The sequence below is a fragment of the Exophiala oligosperma genome, assembly GCF_000835515.1.
Source record: "Exophiala oligosperma strain CBS 72588 unplaced genomic scaffold supercont1.7, whole genome shotgun sequence".
Taxonomy (NCBI): Eukaryota; Fungi; Ascomycota; class Eurotiomycetes; order Chaetothyriales; family Herpotrichiellaceae; genus Exophiala; species Exophiala oligosperma.
In genome coordinates, this window is record NW_015622824.1 from 471684 (window position 1) to 492535 (window position 20852).

The window sequence follows — 20852 nt, forward strand, 5'->3', positions numbered from 1 at the left end:
TTATTCTTGTGCTAAAATTGAGTGTTACACTCGGTAATTGAGCCAGATTCTGCATATGACCACAATATCGAAGGATCCCGCCACTGGTATTGCGGATAGCAAAGGACCTCGATATCATGGCTCGAAACCAACCTTTCCAACCATGATCTTGTTGTGTAGCAGTGCAGTCAACCACAGCAATTAGTTACAAAAGTACATAGTCTATCGGTATATATTTTCGCCGTGAATAGTCTCATTCCAGGTTCATGAAAGAGAACGAGCAGTGGAGAGCATGGCGACATCGCTAAGGAGTGGCCGACGTCGGGATGATCCCTTTTTAGCGAGCCTCGGCCACTGTGAGTCCTAGTTCATTCATTCAGTGTTGACATGTTCATATAAACCACATCCTATCGCCCTTGTAGTTCAGAAATTCAAAAGCATCGCAGAACAGTGCTGGCGATTCGCACAATCCTGCTGACCTTGACCAAAGTCTCACGAAACCGAGACCCTTTATCAATAGTCTTCTCAAAATGCAGCAGTTGTTCCTTGTTTCATACAACGGCTTGATCTATACCCTTCAGTATGCGGAGGGGGAGTCCCCGAAGAAGGCACTGAAGATTATTGCAGAATCAAAAGACTGCGCGGTTCCATCATGGGTTACCTTGGACAGCAAACGCAGACGTTTATATGGCTTGGCGAATGATAAGGAAAAATGGTCGGGCACTCTGAAGACTTTCCTGATTCAAGCCGACGGGAGCCTGGAGGAGAAGAGCAGTGTTCCAGCTCCGTTTGGAGCCGCCTTTAGTACTTTGTACGATGATGGCAAAGCTCTGGCCGCTGCATACTAGTGAGTCTGCGTCACCCTCATCATTCAGGGTAAAGCCAACCGCCAGCTGATCTGTTCATTTTTGCGTAGTTATGATCCTGCTGTTGCAACTTACAATGTTGAAGATTGCTCTCACATCAGAAAACTCCAAGAGCTGAGGTGGCCCGAAATTGGACCTGGTCCGGGTAGAGCACAAGAGCATTCTCGGCCACATCAAACGTACATTGACCCGACAGGGCGTTACCTCATTGCTGTCGATTGTGGCGCAGATCGTATCCATGTCTTCACCATAGGCGCAGACCACGAGGTGACCGAAGTCGGCGGTCTCGATCTTCCGAGACCTTCGTTCCCAAGACACGTTGCAATGGTGGTGGTCGGGGGTAAGACGCTGATGTATATATTGAACCAGGATATATGCACCTTGGCGACATACCGAGTCGAATATCTGGCAGAAGGCGGTCTGTCCTTTCACCAAGAAGGCGAGGACATTAACCTCTTCGTGCGAAATGAGAGGGTGGTCAACGTGGACCTTGCGTTGCGTCCTACAGCGTCTCATATGGTTCTGTCGGTAAGTCATGAATCCCTCAGTAGCAGGTGAGGACCATGCTCAATTTTCATCAGCCTGATAATAGGTTTGTGATGTGCTCAATGCGGAGAGACGACGCATTCGAGATCACGTCTCCTTTGGATGGGAACTCGACTATGCTTGCCGATTCAATTCTGACTTTGAAGGTCCATCCAGAGACAGGTGCCTTGAGCCTGGCACATGAACAGCATGCTGGTGGAAACATCCCGCGCCAGTTCTGTATGAACCCTTCTGGAGACCGAATCGCTATCTGTCAGGAAGCAAATGGTTGGGTTTCGATTTATGAACGAGATGTTGAGACGGGAAAGTTTGGTAAGCTGTTAGCCATCCTCGACGGACTTGGTGAGCCTGTCTGCATTCAATGGGATGCTTAGTGGATGTAGATCACCACTTCATGACATCCACCCCTCTCAACGACGATATGCCCCAGGGTTGGCGTAAGAGGCAGACGTGGCGCCGAATTTCAGCGCACACGGTTGTTGATGGGAGGACAACATTAAATGGTACATTACGTTGGTAGAAGTCGATCAAGGTATCATTAGTGCCAAGAGTCTCGATCATGAGCCCAGGAATTGTATGCTTATCGCTGGAGTCTTTGTCGGTCGCTGAAACGCCGCGAGGGTAGCTGTTGATCTCCTTCTTGGGCGCTCGGCACACAAGGGCACAACCCTGCTTCAGCGTCATCGCCTGGAGCTTCTCTTCGCCATGCGTAATCAATAAGACCATCCGAGGTGTACAAACCCGGTGCGGATCCGTGTTGTCGAGCTCGATCAGGAGCTTTAAAGAGGGGAAATCGATGTGGTCGTCGAGCAATGTCCGCACGGTGGCCTCGCTAAAGAGTCCTCCGCACCAGCGATGAACCAATCAATGTCATGCCACCAGCATATTGGACCCTGTAGCTCGGTACTTCGGGACCCACTTGTGGTGTGAGGGTCAGGAGCTCGAGACGTCGAGATTCGTCAGGAACAAAAACATCTCTCAGTCACCAGATTCGCGATGTTTCAATGACGACCAGCATCCTTCTCGTATAAAAAGGAGGGGAAAGAAAAGAAGATCATCCTCGGGTTGTTATTTTATGCACCATGGCTTCAGTTGCAAAGAGACATATACTTGGTCTATCGCCCATCGTTGGCTCAACAACTGAAGCTCTACTACTATCATCATACGCCAGACGACCAACACAACAGATCTGTGCGAACTTCGGAAGACGCTATTGTGCGAGTCACTCCAAGGGTGCTCAGAAGACGTCCACCATAACCCGACAACGAAAAGATACAGCAGCCTGTCAACACAGTAGTCAGGCCATACACACCAAGAACTGCTGGAGTCAACGAAGCTACGCCAGTGTCAGCACCAGTAACTCAACTATGAAAGCTCTCGTTTACAACGGTAAGGGCAAGTTTGCCCTGGAAGACAAGCCAGTTCCACAAATTCAGGAACCGACTGATGCTGTTGTCAAAGGTAGGGATTGTCCTTGGATAGATCCCCCTCGAAGCTTGTATTGACTTTCGCAGTGCTCTATACCACAATCTGTGGTACGGATCTCCATATCGTCAAGGGAGATGTAGCGACTTGTACTCCCGGTCGAATCTTGGGTCATGAAGGTAGGATACCCTCCGTCTTGTCACGAATCTTGTGCTAGAAGCCAATACTTACCCATCGACTCTAGGCGTTGGAATAGTTCAAGAGCCAGGATCCGCGGTCTCACGCTTCAAGAAAGGCGACCACGTGCTGATCAACTGTATCTCCAGCTGCGCCACATGTGATTACTGCCGGCGTGGAATGTACAGCCACTGCGAGAAGGGCGGATGGATCCTTGGAAATACCATCAATGGCACACAAGCAGAATATGTAAGGATTCCTGTGGCAGACTCCAGCCTTCATCCTGTCCCTCAAGGTGTTGACGAGAAGACACTGGTCATGTTCTCAGACATCCTAGCGACAGGCTTCGAATGTGGCGTTCAAAATGGCAAAGTACAGCCCGGGTCGACGGTCGCGATCGTAGGCGCAGGACCTGTGGGATTGGCCGCACTGATGACATCGAAGTTGTACTCACCAAGCTTGGTCATCATGATTGATCAAGATCCGAATCGACTCAAAGTCGCCCAGAAATTTGGTGCTGAGTATGTGGTGAATAGTGCTGAAGTCTCAGCGGAGGAAGAGGTGATGAAGATCACGAATAACGTTGGATGTGACGCTGTCATCGAGGCAGTAGGTGTACCCGCGACACTGGAACTCGCCCAGGATCTGGTCGCTCCGGGCGGGACAATTGCAAACGTCGGGGTCCATGGAACGAGCTGCTGTCTGAAGATGGAAAAGCTCTGGGACCGCAATATGTCTATCACGACCCGTTTAGTGGATACAACAACAACTCCAATGTTGTTGAAGTTATTTGCTGCTGGACGCTTGAATCCTAAGGACTTTATCACCCACGAGTTCAACTTCAAGGACATGGAGAAGGCATACACAACGTTCCAGGCGGCCGCTCAGCACCAGGCTTTGAAGATGTTGATTTCGATGTAAGGCATCAAAGGATTGCTGTGTTAATGTTTGTCAGACGAGCGAACCAGGAGATGCGGTAGTGAGGGAGTGAGCAAAAAGGAGCCCTCGGCCTTGGCAAGGCTGGGCTGTGCAAGGCTGGATGACCGAACATTGTGCGGAACACTAGCTGGCACTCCAAGTTATGTTATTCACGAGGATGAGCATGATCACTCACTGCCACCATTGAATGGCGTCTCATAGTAGTGTTCAAGTCTTATTTATTTGAGAGTGGCGCGCATCCATCTAGCCTAAAGAACCGTGATAGCCTACGATGCATCACCATTCGACGACCGCCCTACTCTCAACCTCGTTAGATGCTGCTCTGGTATGGATACCATACACCAGACCAAAGGGCGTTAATTGTTACATTACTATCTCGTAGCAAGCCAATACGAACTATGACTTGGGAAGGTTGGATCCTGTGCCCATGAATATTTGCTGGTCACTGAGTATCTCTAATTCCACAGTAAAGTGTCATCCGTTGAATCCGAGGCCCATGGCCTCTGCATCTCCCATCAAAGCGCTTTTCACTTCTTCTTCGCCAATCTTGAATCTGATCTTGCCCGCACGTTCACCTTTGTTTCTGGATTCCATGGCAATAACACCAGCTTCGACCAAGTCCATTGCAGCAGCACCCAGCGCAATGATCCGAGGAATCGGAGAAGAGGCTGCTTTCCCGACCTTGTTATCAACAAGAAGGAAGTCATGAATGGTACTGTTCTCAGCTACATCGGCAATGCGTTTGGCCTCGATGACAACGTCACCCAGGGTTGATTCAGCCACACCTGTACGACGCGATCGTGCCAACAAGGCAGCTAAGAAGAGCTTGGATGCGAGGGGGAGAGACCGCAAATGTTGGGCGACAGGCGACGAAGTCGCTTCGTTGATAGCCTGCCTGATGGTGGCAATCGTCACGCGGGCCATTGGCTTAATCCCATTAGAGTCCGGCTGACTCTTACCCTTCCGACTGGGCGTCCCTGCAGACATTTCATTGCTGTTCTTCTCATATGTGTTCTCTGCAATCTCAACTGCGCGTCGACAAATATCCAGTGCCCGACGTGCGTCACCAGACACAGCAGCCACCTTCTGACTGGCAAATTGTACGGCATCTTTGTCCACGATGTTTCCGGGCACGCCTTCTAATCTTGATGAGATAATTTCCATCAGCTGTGTGTGATTGTAACCTGGAAACGTGATCCTGGTCAATCCTAACCGTGAGCTGATCTTGTTCGAAAGTGTCCGTTCTGGCAAATCCATAGTATTGGCTACTGCAAGGACAATCAGCTTTGAATGCCGCATCGCTGGCCAGTTGAAGAAATTGTACATGACACTTTGGTTCCGTGTCACAAGTTGGTCAAGCTCGTCCATGAGGACGACACATGGAATGCGGCGGGGAGATGGATGGGAGAACTCTTGTTCCAAAAGGCTCAGGGCGTGGTTAGGACTGACACGATCCCCTTTCAGAGCCTCCCATAACAGCGAGTAGGACTGGTGTGGTTCGGTGACTTTCATGCCATTGATCTCGACGAAATTGAAGTCATCCAGCTCGTCGTTCAAAACAGCCTGGTGAAGAGAAGTGACTACATCTCTGACGGTGGCCGTCTTGCCAGTGCCTGGTGTGCCTGAGATATAGATGCAGCCGCCTGAGCCGTCCACAATCGCCGAGTACAAATGCGAGTAGACTGTGTTGAACTCGTTGGATCGACATGGTAGCGACGTTGGAACAGCAGAGACATGCAAAGTAGTTCGTGCGTGTGAGTAAGGGGTCGCCATGTACTGCGAGGGAGAAAGGACTCGTGTACCAAGAGGCGTTATCTCGATCGGCTTTTTAATCATGATTCGTTTGTGAGTTGGCGTAGTGTACTTGGACGTTTTGACAGAACGTGGAGTTGCAACTGTAGAAGTCGTTTTCCGACGTTTGCTGGGTGTCTTTGGCTCGTCTTCTACGACCTCCGCTTTCTGGTTGTACTCAAGATCTTCCTGTTTAGCGGCTGCCCGTCTTTTGTTGACTTTTGTCTGTTCCTTTATCCAATCAATCAGGTCGAGCAAATTTTCAGGACTTTTATAAATCTCATCCCAGACGAAATCTTCCGTAAATTGAAGCGTTCGCTGTTTAACCCCTCTTCGGCATAAGATGGTTTTGGAATATTTGTTGGCGGCTGATTTCGATTTCGGAGGTTGTCCACCAGGGTACTTTTGAAAAAACGCATCCTTTGACAGAACTGTTGCTTTGCCATTGATTGCCGTCAGGGGGTTCATATTAAAATCGGTTGTGATATAGGATTCATTAGGCAGCACATCAGGCCGGATCTTCGATCGCTTTCCGAAGGCCAGCTCTTCAGGAGTACAGAACCATTGAATGTAGACAGACATTTCGTATTCGCCGTCCTCGTTGGTCTCTGAGAAGGCACAAATGAGGCCAACCCAGTCTTTGCCTTGTTCGGGGGACTTTAACAAGATCGGATCTCCCACTTTGACTGAAAATGAGCCCATCTGCGCACCAACAATTTGTCGTTTCTTAGCCGGCCCAGAGAGAGCATCTAACTTGCGTTTCTTCGAGGGCGTTTTCTCCTCATCGGACAAGTAGGTGGCCCCTTCATCTTTGTACACCCAATCCCAGGGGTGATCCTCGTATCCAAGCTCGTCATCTGAATCTTCTCGGTGAAGGCCACCTTTGGTGGCATATTTCTTTTGCCTTTGCATTTTTGTGTGGTCTGGTGGTGTTTGGGTGACTCGATAGGGTTGATGATTGTATTTCTTTCATAATTTGTTCATAGGTAACGTTGTTTTAGCGAGCGCGACCACAACGCGCCAAAACGGCTCAACGCGTCGCAGAACCAATTTAACCGTTTGGGTTTAGCGCATGCTTAGATAAAGCACCCTCTACTTGGCATCTAAATGGTCCGTTTATGGACGCCTGCATTCTCAACTGTACAGAACGCTGTCTTTGCCCTATTCCACAATCCAGCAGGCAGGACTGGGCCACATCTTCACTTCCGGAAACTAGCGGCGACCTCTTCGACTTCTAAACACAGGACAGGAAAGGCCGCCCTTGTCCTAATACACAAACCTCAGGGCATAATAACACCTAAATGCTACTCATTCGCTTGACAAACAAGCATCCTCCTACCTAGTAATCTTTTATCTCGGTAGTCTACTTACGCTTACACAAGTATACTACTTTGAACCCGAGCTTACGCAATCTTAAGCTCCGTTGAATGACTGTTACGATTAGAGGCAGGCACAACTTGACTATAGGGTGACCATCACGCTAACACATTCTGATGATAGAGAAGTTCACCTCCCACGAAATATTTAAACTTAGATTTACGATAACGTGCGTCGAACGAGACAATGAGAAGGGATGTCAATTGGATTACAAGTGGTTACCGCGTTCAACCATATCTGATCTGAGTCGTTCTCTTCAGCCACCACCTATCTCGATCTCTCAGACCATTAAACCTCAACATCAATCTATTGATCCTTTACCCCTTTATCACATTACTCTCTCAACCTTAAGCGACGTCCATCTGTAACATCTCTTCCATCAAGGTGCAATCATGAGCGAGTGAGTCCGACGTCTTCAATCTTGCAAGTGGGTTGTGCTAATATCAATATTTAGCCATGAAGGCGACGGCCTCGATCTTGAACGTACGTTCACTGTCCACCCTTCGCTAGCCTGACCCAGTCGATACATATCAGCATACGCAGAGCTGACCGTGAGTAGGATGGGAGTCAACAACTTTCACCTATGGTTCAGTCTACTCTTATGCTGCGTCGGAAGCCGACAATCAAGCGCTTGTCCCGACCGCGAACTCAATCTACTCACCAGCGAGACCTCGTAACTGGCCTTCACGAGAACCACTACTAGATCGGCTGTCCTCTACGAGGCCTCTCGGACGCTATGCTGGAAGGCATCCCAATCGGCCCTTCAAGAGTCCCGCACAGCTCAAATGTGAAGGTGGAAGTGAGCCGAATGACAAGTTCAATTTGAATGACCCCTGGAGTAGGGTAAGGTCCATGGCGTTAAGGTTTACGTCGGTCCCGCACCCACAACAGGCCATTGTGAACATTATGAACAAGAATGAGACATACATTCGTGAGCCAGCAGATGATGACGAACGTCTCTACATCTGGGGAACTCCTGAACAGGTTGATAGTACAAAGGCCGAATTGTCAGGTTGGGTACAGAGCATCCGAAGCGCGTTCGCCAATACTAGGCCAATGTGGAGCAAGCTGAACGCAATGGACGGTAGGACCGAGCAGCGCTTGGATCGCCAAAACAAACAGCAGGCATTGAATAGACATATTCGAGATGCCGAGCTACCCTTCACTGTACAAGCTGCGCTGCTGTGGCCCAGAGACGTGGACATTTATGAGTTTCAAGAAGCTAACGAGGATGCACTCGAACAGCTGAGAGGCACATGCGTCTGCCACATTGCCTTTCAATGTACCGATCTTCAACACGTGATCATAGAAACATACTTTGAAAAAGAGATGATGAAACTCACGAGCAGAATTCTGAACCTGATCAAAGAGACTGTGTCTAAGCGTGAGCAGGTTTCCAGGGTGAGCATGCTGCACCTCCCAGGCTTTGAGATTTACAGAGATCGGGTCGGCCTGCGAGACAAAGATCCACAGTCCGATTCGTATCTTCCAACCCTGCACGGCAATCTCGCTCCCAATGAACCTGAGTACAGCGCCAAACGACTTAAGTCTCTCAGCAGCAATCGGGTGAAGATCAAGCATATACTCGATACATCACTGAAGCGGCTGAGAATGTCTCAGCAGTATGTGCGCATGAGAGTGGTGTTTGGCGAACTGGGTTTTACGCTGTTCCAGAAGCCGGAAGGCGGAGCTGAGACGTACAGCTTTGAAGATTTCTCAAAAATGGTTACCAGTGGCCGAACAAAACTCAGCCTCAACAATCTACCGGTCAGACAAGGCAAAATCCTAGACTTGCCTGACGTGCTTGACTCGATGGATGCGTTTTCTGGCCGTACAGAAACATACGGGGCGTACTTTGACTTCGCTGGGAAGGGCTTTAGCACTCTTCGACTTGCCACTTCATTCGTACCCAATGCAATGGGCGAAGTTGACACCCTGGAACAGCAGTGGCTGGAAATCGGTGAGAAGGTCTCCATGCTGGAGATCAGCATGTTGTCCTTTGATCGTCCTGACCTACAAATCACCCTCGATGCCTTTCCGTTATACTCTGGCGCGGAATCCAGACCGGAAATGGAGAAATTCCGTCTCCACGTATCATTCAGTCCGCCAAAAGACGGCATCAAGGCTGACACGCAACGACACGTCCATTATATACAGGCATTCAATCAAGTACGCAAAGTTCATGAATTGACCATGCTCAGATGGAGGTTTCGACAGACCGACGGCATCTTTGAGCTGCGTCGAAAAGACGTCTATGATGAGACCAAACTCTATCAGCACCCGCAGCCGGTTGAATCACGTTGGCACGCGCTGTACTACTATCCCGAATGGGATAACCTCATGGGACACTTCTCAACCATCAAGCCAGGTGAAGACATCAGCTGGAGCAAATCGGTCGCAACCTTCTTTCCTGAGAGTGACAGCTCAGGACGTGCTCTGCCGAAAGGCTTCAAGAAGTTCATGGCTGAGGTGGAAGAGATCCAAGGTCTTCTCGGAGAGGCCATCAATAGAGTGGACAAGGGCAAGATGAAGGCAAATGGCTCTCACGACGACGAGCAAGCTATGAGTGGCGCCTGAAGAACAGACATGCGCAGTGACTTCAGGTATTTGATACACTCATACGCACGCACACGATATTTTTGAGAATTGACACAAAAGCGATGAATTTGGTTCTGGGCTGTATTTTCCGTGAGGAATGCTACATGCAGAGCTGCGGGAAAGAAAGGTCTTTGTGAACTCATGGAAGACGTTCACTATCCGTAGGGAGATTGACCCGACAGGTCATGGGTTCCGGTTTTATCCAGCACTTGCTTGTGCTTGTTGTGCTCGACTTGCACCTGAGCCGCCCGCTTGCTCGGCGAGCATTTTCTGCCTCAGCACTGCACGGGAAGGGAGGTGTCAGTGACTGGGGTTTGCAGATAAGGCGGTGTTTGTTTTTCCGGTGCCCAAAATAAGCGCGCATGGGTATGGTTGGGTACTCGGATGGGCAGCACTTACCATCTTCAATTACTCTCAGATTCTCATTTTTTCCTCCAACGGCCTTTTCAATCTCTGCTAGATTCTTGGTCAAGTCGTCCACTTTTCCCTTGTAGAAACTGATGCCATCTTCTGGGGATTTCTCTACAAAGAACCCCGTTCCCACGTCGACTAGAACGCTTGCCTTTTTAGTTGAGGATTTGTCGGGGAATGTCGAAGTAGGAGTAGGAGTAGAACCCGCAAGCGTCGCAGGGACGTAGAGAGATGTCGTCAATGGGATTAGGAGTGGTGTATCTGTAAGACCAGTAGTTAGTCAGTCAGTTAGTTGGACCAGGATGGTGAGTGATGGAGGAGCGACAAGCAGTTCATCAAAGCAACACACACCTCCACTCTTGCCCTGGATTCCGTCCTTGATACTCCTTATACAATCTCTGAAGCGGGACTGGGCCGCCCGCAAGCGCTGGTACGAGGAGCTCAGATGTTCGAGTTCTTGAGACAGTCTTGCTTGGAGGGCCGAGAGTTGTTGCACGGAGAGTGTCGACACGTCGACACCGCCTTGTTGGGACATGGTTGCGTCTTTTTGAGTTGTGAAACAGTCCCCGACGGTCGTGTGTCGTTGAAGGGTCGTCGGTGGTCTCGGGCCGTGTAAATGACGAGTGTAGAATATGAACCGGTGATGTACGTGCGGCCTTGCTGCATTGCTCAAGAATGGAAATTTTGGTGAGGTGACATGGCGAGGCTGCGGGGAAACTAAAATACCTGACCCAGCCTCGTGCTGACAAGGCTGCGATTTCAACCGAGTACGGAGTGCCCAGTAGATTTCAACACAGTGATTCCGTTCGCGCTCCAATCCATAAAGATGTCTTGACTAGAATGAGATTCTTGGAACAGATCAGAGTCAAAGTCTCCTTTTGGCCAATTTCTCTACAATATTACGAGAGGGGTATCTGTTTTGACTATATATACACACATGTACACATTACAATGTGAACCTCTACAGCTTTTGGAGGAGGTCTCTCACAAACCCGGCTACGGCAGCAACTTCGACATCTCGTTTGATTTTCAACCGCCGGCATTGTACCTCGACTTTGCCCGTGTCAAAGGATCTCCCGACCACGATGATGACCGGGTACCCTATGGCATCTGCATCCTTCAATTTCCACCCCAGGCCTTGATCTTGGCGGTCATCGAGAAGGACGTCCACCGCCACCGTGGCATTTGGACTCGGACTGGGGCTCGAGCTCGACATGGCGAGCTCGTCGTAGATCTGTTCCGCCGCTTGGACACGGCCCCCGTGAGACTTTTGCACGATGATCACGGCTTCAAATGGCGCGATGACACGAGGCCAATTGAGCCCAGACTCGTCAGACAGACAAGACGCCACGGCCGCGATGAGCCGAGACACGCCGATCCCGTGGCAGCCCATTTCGACCGGGACGGGATCCTGGGCGTTGTCGAGTCGGCTGGTCAGGCCTAGCTTCGAGCTGTAGCGGGTGCCGAGGTGGAAGGTATGGCCGACCTCGATGGCCTTGTTGAGTTGGAGGGTACCTGTACCACAGTCTGGGCACGGGTCCCCTGTTTGGTGTTTGAGCAGGTTGATGCCTTGTGTTGAATTCGGGGGGATTTTGACGAGGTAGAAATCCACACCCTCAGAGCTAAACCGATCCATGTCTGAGGCTATCAAGGCCTGAGCGGATTCAGGCTCGACCTGGGTATCAAGAAGGTAATATATGGATAGTTTTTGAGTCCCATTCCCAGAACTCGACAATGAGGACACGTTCTTCTCGAATAAAGCGTGGGGACTTTCTAATCCCGAATCAATTTCGACGATCCCGTTCAACGCGGCTTTGATAGCATAAGAGTTCAAGGACTGGTCATGCTGCGCAACGGCAGAGAACATAGTGGTCGGGTGTGGTGCTACTGCACGTATGAGACTTTGTCCGTCAGGGCTAAGGTAGTCTTCTTGGAGAAGCGGTCGAGTATTTGTAGAATTCGCCGTCGGGAGATCTTTGATTATTTCCGCTGAGCAGGTAGGTTGTCGAGAGAACTCTTCATTCCGCGCATAGTCACAATTCGTACAAGTGATCACGATGTCCTCCCCCGCGGTATTTGGGAAATGGTACTCATGACTGAGATTTCCGCCCATGTCTCCAGACACTGCTCTGGCTTCTGTGTACGGAACCGTAAGTTCGTCGAGAAACCTACGATATGCGCCTCGAATATCGTCGTATGTTGCATGTGCTTCTTTCGGAGTCGCATCAAAGGTGTACAGGTCCTTCATGAGGAACTCTCGTCCTCTGAGGAGACCACCTCGAGGGCGTTTCTCGTCCCGATATTTGCGGCCGATCTGGTATAAGCGTACAGGTAGTTGCTGACGGGTCTGCACCAGGCCGGCTACTAAGGTCGTGATTTCTTCTTCGTGTGTGGGAGTCAAGAGCCACTCGGAATCTTTGCGGTCCTTGAAAGCGAAAAACTCGGCGCCCGGTTTCCAGCGTCCGGATTTCTGCCATAATGCTTTCGAGGACAGTGATGACAAGGAGACTTTTGAAGCCTTGACCGATCGCATGTGCTTGTCGATCAAGCGCTCTAGCTTCTCTTGCACACGCAGGCCGAGAGGCAGCATCTGAAAGATGCCAGCGTAGGCTTGTCGGAGGTATCCCGCTCTGATGAGGAGCTGCGTGGCGTCCGGAGCTTCCTCATGTTTGTGGACGTTGACTGTTGGGATCCAAAAATCGGTTACACGTTGCCTTGAGCTGGAGTGAGCACACCGGAGTGGTGCGCTTCGTGCCTTGAGATAGCCGTGCGTGCCACTTGCGGCAGCCCTGGGCGACGAAAAGTATGTCTTCATTGTTCAGCTTTTGCGAGCATTTGTCACATCGTCAACGCCAACAACAATTTCAGGTGTACATCTCATGCGGCAGGTATTATCGGCTAGACCTAGTCATTTCGATTCGCATGTGCTCTGCTTTGTGCTCACACGACAGATTCTCTTGATTAGAGAACTTGGAGAGCTTCGATAGGCATTGCGTCAAATGAACTATATAGACGACCGTATTGTTTAACTCCGGTGGAACACTTTAGTGGCAATACCTCTGAGAGATACATCAATAGCAATCTTCAGCAATTATCACACAACATTTGTTTAATCTTCGAATCCCTGACGCGATAAAGTCATTTGTAAGTACAGCATGAGTGTACTTTATTCCCCCTTCCGAAGCGATTTGGCTTGCCAAATTAGTGTCCGGTAAGAGCGAACAGTATCACGCGTCACACAAATGCTCTGACTTGGAATGAACAACTTCGCGGCCAGGCATTCATAGCAGTGGATGATGAGCCACACTTCTCCATGTTCCGCTGTGTGAATTTGTGCATACAGTCGATACTAGGTACCTCATCAAGTCTGATGAGGTATCGGGAAGATAAGATTACACCACATGATCAAGATCGTCAATTCAGGTGTGCAGGTCTTTGCAAGACCCTTTCCCCCAAAGGCATTTGACGTCGACAGTCGGCAATACATTTTCATCTCAATCTTATATGTACATAAGTGCCATGCTGTGGGGTTCGTTCAGCCGCCAATGGACTTCCAGCTCACCAAGGCAGGCAGGGCCATAACATTGATTTGGTCTTGGGTCTGCAATTGTGCAACTTACACATGACGTTCTGTATGAAACAAGCTTAGAATTAACTCCCTGGATCGTAGAATATCATTCGGCGAGCGACGCTACAGTAATGATGGTCAGCTTTCGCAAAATTGGCCGGTAAGGTTGCTCGCTAGCGACGACACGACTATGTCGATTGTGGAGGTTCGGGCGTAACCTGTCAAAAGACTGTCCCGGGATGTTTTTGAGAAAACTAACGGGTTCTTGAACACCGGAGGTGCGACGATGATGGTACTGTAAGTTTACTCCTTACAGCTTGTCTGGATCAACGTTACACAAGGGCGCTGACTCCGACGTAGGACAAGGACGGCTTTGTTCCCTTTCATGATCGACCAAAGAGCCATAACAAGTCCACAACATTTGGCTCAGTTGATGTCCACAGGTACGGTCGGCGAACGTGTACGGGATCGCCATGAATCGATACGGCTGTGACAGCAGTTGGGTGGCGCTGCTCTCATGTTACACGATGTCGGTCCCAACCAGAATAAGCGAGTAGAATTTGAGACCATATCACAGCTGGAACGTTGACTTCGGAGCCCAGGGAGTGTGTTTGCTGCATATGCGGTATCACAGTTCGTAAAAATCCTAGACAGCCGCAACATCGCATTCAATCAAGGTGTCATAAGAGGTGATAAAGGTAGTGAGCGGGTGTCGACGATCGTAAAGCCGTTGAAGACGAGTCTTTAAAGAAACGGTGAGTGACCATTTCCGTCCACATGCTGCTACATTGATTGTTGACAATGTGCATATTTTCACTTGGCGAGAGATTGGACACTACACCGTATCGGACCTGCCAATCAATGGACTTGTGACCGCAGTCTCCAGAGAATTTGCTGTGACCTACGGAGCACTCCATAACTTGGTAGAACCCTAGATCGAGTTCTAGGGTCGTCGAGAAGGTCTTGAATGAGCTGCAGAATTGCTGGATTCTGCGAGCGGAGCTGCAATGGCTCCCTCTGGCGAATTGGCACTTCTCCTGAAAAACACCAAACGCGGCGTTGTTGTTATCCTGGGGCAGAGAGTCTAGAACCATGGTAGCCCCTATTTGACATAAACCCCTGGACAAGCGAAATGCTCTCGACACTGATGATTCATTCTTCATCCTTGATACGGACTTTCAGCTGCCTTGCCTCCTACACGCAGACACACTGGGCTTGACACCAAGGCATTAGTTCTGCAGGCCAAGGGATACAAGGCTGCAGTGCGCCTCCTGTGTCCAATGGATATTTTCCTTCGCTGACCGGGCGTTTACACACTAACGACGCCTTGTACCACGGTCTTCGTTCGTTTCTCTTCACCATCAGCCTGCAGCCTTGCCGCCGATTGGCAGAACTAAAGAAGATGGGTGTCGACGCGGCGTATCACAAGTTCGATAGTTTGCATATTTCTCGCCTCGAGGCTCGCATGTTTATCCGTTGTCTTGCAAGCCACAAGACAGCCCACCTCAGCGGCTCCTGGGCTGGCTTATCTCCCACATGGTATCAACATGACGAACGATGCTTCCATGCTGTGGTCGAACCTGTCGAACCACCCAACTCAGCCCTCTCTGGCTGGCTAAACCCCTCCATTCGCTACGAAAAGCCCAAATGGGGTACACATCGCCTGCAAGTGCCATACGATGGCTCGTTGGGACTTTTGGCAAGGATGTCCGTCTAGCAGCACGGCCAGGCAGCCTCAGCTTTCAAAATGGAAGGATCCCCCCTCGTGCCTTTCAAGGCCCCTTGTCGTCTTTTTCCTTCTTTGCTTGCAGAAACTTCCATTGTACCTCTTAATCCCTTCCGTGGCCAGTCGCGGTTGAGTCAAGTGTTAGCCGGCTAGTCAATTGATATGATCTTTCAAGCCTGAATATCAATCTGGCAGCGCACTCGACGTTCTGCCAGCCATAACCTCCACAGCATGGACGTTCTTTCTATCGAGTTGTGTGTTCAGACAGGTGAGTTGAGTAGGCTCATTCTTATCCTCCTATCTCTTTGTCTTCGCAGTTCATGCTCGAATACAATATTGTCTGCATCGAGGTGGGACTCAACCGACCCCCGATTTCCACGCCATGCCTCGACCACACAGACTCCGAGCGAGATACTAATGAACACCAAGACAACCTCGGCCACAATTTGTCATCGACAGGGCCATACACGGCTCTTCCTGCAGCACTTTATCACTCGTCATACACCCCTCTGACTGACATGTTCGGATATGCCTACCTAGTACTTGTACTTGTACTTGATGATAGCTGACTAATTGGAACTTTTCAACAGTCGTCAGAGCATTTCTCGATGCTGCGAAATTGGTGCAGCGGCTACGGCAGAAGGCTGCCACATCAGAAGAGTTCATTGTTCCTGAGGATCTGATCAAGGACTTTGAGACCTCACTGTCGCTGGGTTCGATCACTGTCCAAAGCCAATATGACCACGACTTCCGCCGATTCGGCGAGACATACGCTCGCGGCGATGCTGTCGCACGAGAACAGATGAGAGATGTTGTCATCACTCTTCAAAAGGTCATCACGCATTTGCGTGAAGTGTTCATGGACGATGCATCACTAGATCTTCGAATGCTGAAAGAGACTTCTGACGACAGCCGAGTCAATGCCACAGTATGTCTCGGCCAGCTATATCAGCGTATGTCAACTGCTGCAGCTTCGATGAAAGAAATGTCCAGGTCATATTGTGGCGAGGCCGAGCAGCAGGCGGCCTCGAATACTTTAGCTTATTCCAGTAGCCAGAGCACGAATTCATCAACAGGAGGGACACCTTGGGACAGCCGATCCAGCACCTCATTCGCCAGCTACAGTACGAGAACCGCTGTCGAAGGTGATCGAAAGCCATCCAACGGGCATCAGCCACATCGACGAATGTCTCTGACTTCAGCTTTCTCCTACTCGAGCGAGCGAGAGCCACATAAGGGCCTGGAGCCTGAGGGAGATGTCATGCTTAAACGTCCGCCTCCTGTACAGCGCCACTCGAGTCAAAGTCCAAGTCTCGATCCAGTTGGAAAGAGCCTCAACGAGGGCATGAACATGGGCGATGAGAGAGCTGTCATGACGACCAATTCCGTGCCAAGGCGTGACTTGCCTTTCTACTCATTGGGCTTGACACCTCTCGTCGAACACATCCATGATGCTGAAGAAGCAGACTTGCGGCTATCTCCTACTACGAGTGGCCATGACATCCAGAGTTCAGGTCGATCATCTCCACGTATTCCTGGATCCTTGACTAACACCAGCCAAGTTCCTGTTGTAGCAGCGTCGTCGGTGCTCAAACCCGACAACGGCATTACGTCGGGAACAATTGCACCACTGGAAGTAAATCAACAAGGTCCTGTACCTGTACCTCTAAACCCTGAATACAGTACGCTGGAATGTGTGGTGTCAGCGGGTGGGGAGTGGCACTCATTACCACCACTCAATCCGCAAGGCTATATGCAAGGGTGTAACCAACAAACACAGCCTTCCTGGCTGTTGTCACACTCCACCTGGCCGACAGCACAAGGGGAGCCAGATCCTATTTATACAGGGACTTACCGGCCCGCACTCAATGGTGCAGGCTTAGTGAACATGTTGACTTTGAACAACCCTGTTCCGACGAGGGTATGTATGATGGCCAGAGGTATGGTACATACAGAGCGCTCACAGTAGATAGGTTCTCTCAGGATCCTCAACATCCAGGCCATTATCAATGCAATCGTCCAGTTCAGCGAGCTCCAGAATAAGCGGCTTCACCCTTAAAAAGGCGCTCCCCCCTGGCATTATTGGCGTCATTCACAAGAACAGTTCTAGCGCACCGAAAGCGCAAGTCGATGATCAACCTCGATACGTTAAGCCACAAACCCCGCCTCCTCCAGTTCACTCGTCAGAGCTGGCCAGTAGCCCCGTTCTAGGGGGACAAACAAGCATAGCTAGGGCGAACGTGCCATGGCCGGGGATGGATCCAGTCACAGCTTCCTTGGAGTCAGCGATGAGGGCACCAGGCTCGCCTCATTTACAAGCGTCTCGATCAGAGCTAAACCTACCATGTGAATCTAACCTGGCGGGTTTCTGCAAAGGAGCCGTGCGACAGCAACTTAGTGGTCGAAAAAAGGGCTTCAAGTTAGAGCATAGAAAGCCAAGAAAGGAGCACGAGTGGTTCTTCCAGTGCACAAAATGCAACTTTGCAGGGCCAGCAACAGTGTCGGCGGCTCTTCCCAGTGGAGGTCGAGGAGCTATCAAGCGGGAAAAGACTTTCGACACAAGGGTTAGAACCTCACCCGAGGGTATCCAGTACCGATGGGCATTCCTTGCCAAAAGTCACGTCCTCAACAAGGAAAGCCGTAGCGACTTGAACAACAGCAACGATGCGTACGGCTGTTATTTCTGCTGTGCGGAAGGGATAGCGAAGGGCTGGCTGACACCTGATATGCATCCGGATGAGCAAACGCCGACATTCAGCGGCCTTGATACCTTCATGGCGCATCTGGAAACACACCGAACACCACACCGTTTTCCGGGGTTAATAGTGGCAAATGAGCTGAACTGTATCGTGGGCCGGATGGCCAGTGAGAATGAAGACTTTGATCTGAATCTGCCTCCGCTGGCAAGGTAACGGTGGATGGTTACGGCAGGGCAACTGGGAATCCCCGGCGTGAAAGGAGGCGAATATTGGAAGATGGTAATAACTGCATGTGTACGAGTACTCCGTCGTTGAGAAGGGTTCAAAGAATCTCAACGATCTGATTACGTTATTCCAAGCGTGACGGAGATGACTCGGTGTACCAGGACCAAGCAAGCGATGATGGAGATATGGATACAACCGACGGATGTTGCGGAACCTTTGGAGTGCAGAGCCTCGATTGTTCCCGTAATATTGTGCCAATAAAAAGCCCACATATCGCGACAACTATAGTACAACCAGAGCCAGAATCATGACGACAATTCTCATGATGAACGAGAGAAGATCTTGGTAGAATTGGTTCAAGGACAAGGAATCCAAGTCTTCGCGGTAGAGAAAGAAATGGAGGAAGTATGGGAGTATTCGAGAAAACCATCCGGCACAAAGTTTCTGGAAGTGACGGATGCGGCTTTTTTGAGGCTCTTGAGATAGGCGATTCCGAAGTAAAAGATACTCCTCGTATGGAGTATTCTTTGGCTTCCATAATCCCGTCATCTGCCCATTTTCGCTGCATGATGCATGCATCACAATCAGGTCATCAACTCCACCCCATGAGATCAGTATCCGGCATCCCGCCTGGCTGGGAAAACTTAACGAGGTGTCACTGCAATAATAGTCCGTAATCAGCAGAAATGAGCGCTTCGTTTGCCGGTCAGCAGAATTACACGCCGTTGTGCCGTAGATCCCGGCCGACCCTGAAGGATGAAGAGGCCAGTAGGGATGAGCGCGGAAGATGTATGAATGGATCTTTTCTGGTATTTAATATACAGTACAGTAGGTTGTTGGTGACAGCGTTCTCCATCTCATGCGGTGACTACGGAGTAAAAGGTCATGGATAGGTGGTGTTGAAGCCTTGTTCCCGACATCAGTCTCTACACACTATCAACCGACTACTCTTGCATACACGCTACGAGTACCACCACTATCATCACCACAACCACCCACCACTTCTCCTCCGTATTTTTTATGCCCTTTTCCTCCTCGAACAACCGGCTTCATATCTTCGCAGATTGCACAATAATTCTTTTGGGAACATCTGTAGCCCCGTCCCCAAGCGGAATCCTCATTTGTCATCCGACGCTCAATCCTCCTTTTGGCCTCAGCGACTCCTCCGTCTGCAATTAAAGACTGCTATCGGTTCTGGCCGATTCACCTGTTGTACTCGTACACACGCAGTACATACAGTACGAGTACCCAAAGGACCGCCGCCGTTGTCAGCGACCCCGTTTTCCTCTTTCTTGACTGTTGCCTCAGTCGATTACGGATATGGCGAGCGACATTTATAGTCACCATCCCTCCCTCGAACCCTTCCCTCTCTTCATCGACTCGGCTCCTCCCAACTCTGCCAACTACTTCTCCTCCCCCATGGCCATGGCCGCCATCCAACTCCTCTCTACCTCTACGTCGTTCCACCAGGGCAAGCGTCGGACATCTGTGCCGGCCAAAGTCTCAAACTATCTGCGACTCCGCTACTACCAGTATGAAGTCACCTTCGGACTGTATGTCATGACGCCGACCGAGAAACTCGTCTTCAACACCATGGTGCTGGCGGCACTTGCTTTCCTCGTCTACGCTCTTTTTTGGGGGTTCGAGCCCTTCCTTGTCAACTCGCTCTGCAGATTCATCTACTACCTCACCGGATCTTATTCCAGCGCACCGGAGTTATGTGCACAGTCACCATAGAACAAGGGAAAGCCACTAGGTTGGACGCGTGACATCGACACAAAGAAATTGTCGATCTGAGAACTATTGCGATGCGGACCGGGGTCCCGGAAGTGCCGGAAGCTATTGTACTTTTCAGCCTCCACATCGCGCGGCGCGTACTTCCGCCTTTTCGCAGAGCCTCTCGGATGAATTCGCTGGAATTCTAGACGTGCTGCAACAGGTACTTCAGAATGCACGTTGGAAAGTCGAGCAACGAATTGCACTGTACATGACGGAGTACACACGCAAGACTGACCTTCGAGGTGATCTTCGAACTGATCTGCATGATGATCATTCCCTACTCAATAACTCCGCCAGTCTCGACTCTCTCGACCACGGCGAAGTTCTGGACATTCGCTACACCGCCTCGTCACTCGCTTCCAGAGCACGCCAACAGACCTTGATGACCGGCCCTACATCCATCACGAATTTGTGGACGGCATACGGGTATGATTTTCAGAAAGCCATGTTTCAGTTGTGGCCGAATTCGGTCCTACATCCTCGTTGTCCGAGTAGCCCAGGGTATATTATATGCTGGCAATGTTTGTCCAGCCCCCGGCCTAAGCAGGCCATTACGACTTTCACGACAGCGATTATTTTGTACATACAGGTGTATCCGTAGTACTCATGATAATGATGATTTTCTATCGATAGCAATAACAGAAGCCATCACGGCTTTATTTAATTAGCAATTCGATTGCTTTGTTTGTGGAGTCAGTCTACTCGTAGGAAGAAAGATAAAATCAGTCGTTATCTGAAACCTGGTA

General features: G+C 50.2%; 8 protein-coding genes across 9 annotated transcripts; 5 read left to right on the plus strand and 3 right to left on the minus strand.

Annotated features, from left to right (window-relative positions):
- Positions 1-509: 509 nt before the first annotated feature.
- PV06_07481 (uncharacterized protein) lies at positions 510-1765 on the plus strand (the record flags this gene model as incomplete). Its single annotated transcript, XM_016408730.1, has 3 exons — positions 510-826; positions 896-1373; positions 1427-1765. The coding sequence occupies 3 exons, from the start codon at positions 510-512 to the stop codon at positions 1763-1765; spliced, it is 1134 nt and encodes a 377-aa protein (XP_016260484.1).
- Positions 1766-2394: 629 nt separating this feature from the next.
- On the plus strand, positions 2395-6053 carry PV06_07482. 2 transcript variants are annotated; one of them, XM_016408732.1, is made up of 4 exons: positions 2395-2852; positions 2906-2995; positions 3061-3242; positions 3322-6053. In XM_016408732.1, the coding sequence occupies exons 1-4, from the start codon at positions 2474-2476 to the stop codon at positions 3328-3330; spliced, it is 660 nt and encodes a 219-aa protein (XP_016260486.1). In that variant the 5' UTR covers positions 2395-2473; the 3' UTR covers positions 3331-6053. The 2 variants fall into 2 exon arrangements, with proteins under 2 accessions (XP_016260486.1, XP_016260485.1); XM_016408731.1 differs by having other exon boundaries at positions 3061-6053.
- On the minus strand, positions 4407-6635 carry PV06_07483 (uncharacterized protein; the record flags this gene model as incomplete). Its single annotated transcript, XM_016408733.1, has 1 exon — positions 4407-6635. One exon carries the CDS (start codon positions 6633-6635, stop codon positions 4407-4409), a length of 2229 nt encoding a protein of 742 aa, XP_016260487.1.
- An 857-nt stretch (positions 6636-7492) lies between these two features.
- On the plus strand, positions 7493-9677 carry PV06_07484 (uncharacterized protein; the record flags this gene model as incomplete). The annotated part of the gene is made up of 3 exons (XM_016408734.1): positions 7493-7500; positions 7555-7583; positions 7660-9677. The coding sequence occupies 3 exons, from the start codon at positions 7493-7495 to the stop codon at positions 9675-9677; spliced, it is 2055 nt and encodes a 684-aa protein (XP_016260488.1).
- A 75-nt stretch (positions 9678-9752) lies between these two features.
- PV06_07485 (uncharacterized protein) lies at positions 9753-10769 on the minus strand. The gene is made up of 3 exons (XM_016408735.1): positions 10461-10769; positions 10098-10370; positions 9753-9979 (listed from the first exon to the last, which is right to left on the minus strand). Exons 1-3 carry the CDS (start codon positions 10642-10644, stop codon positions 9897-9899), a joined length of 540 nt encoding a protein of 179 aa, XP_016260489.1. The 5' UTR covers positions 10645-10769; the 3' UTR covers positions 9753-9896.
- Positions 10770-10990: 221 nt separating this feature from the next.
- PV06_07486 (proline-tRNA ligase) lies at positions 10991-13030 on the minus strand. Its single transcript, XM_016408736.1, has one exon. The coding sequence runs from the start codon at positions 12922-12924 to the stop codon at positions 11071-11073; it is 1854 nt and encodes a 617-aa protein (XP_016260490.1). The 5' UTR covers positions 12925-13030; the 3' UTR covers positions 10991-11070.
- Positions 13031-15634: 2604 nt separating this feature from the next.
- Positions 15635-18315, plus strand: PV06_07487 (uncharacterized protein; the record flags this gene model as incomplete). The annotated part of the gene is made up of 3 exons (XM_016408737.1): positions 15635-15671; positions 15994-17324; positions 17377-18315. 3 exons carry the CDS (start codon positions 15635-15637, stop codon positions 18313-18315), a joined length of 2307 nt encoding a protein of 768 aa, XP_016260491.1.
- Positions 18316-19058: 743 nt separating this feature from the next.
- PV06_07488 (uncharacterized protein) lies at positions 19059-20821 on the plus strand. Its single transcript, XM_016408738.1, has one exon. The coding sequence runs from the start codon at positions 19648-19650 to the stop codon at positions 20062-20064; it is 417 nt and encodes a 138-aa protein (XP_016260492.1). The 5' UTR covers positions 19059-19647; the 3' UTR covers positions 20065-20821.
- The last annotated feature ends 31 nt before the right edge of the window (positions 20822-20852 follow it).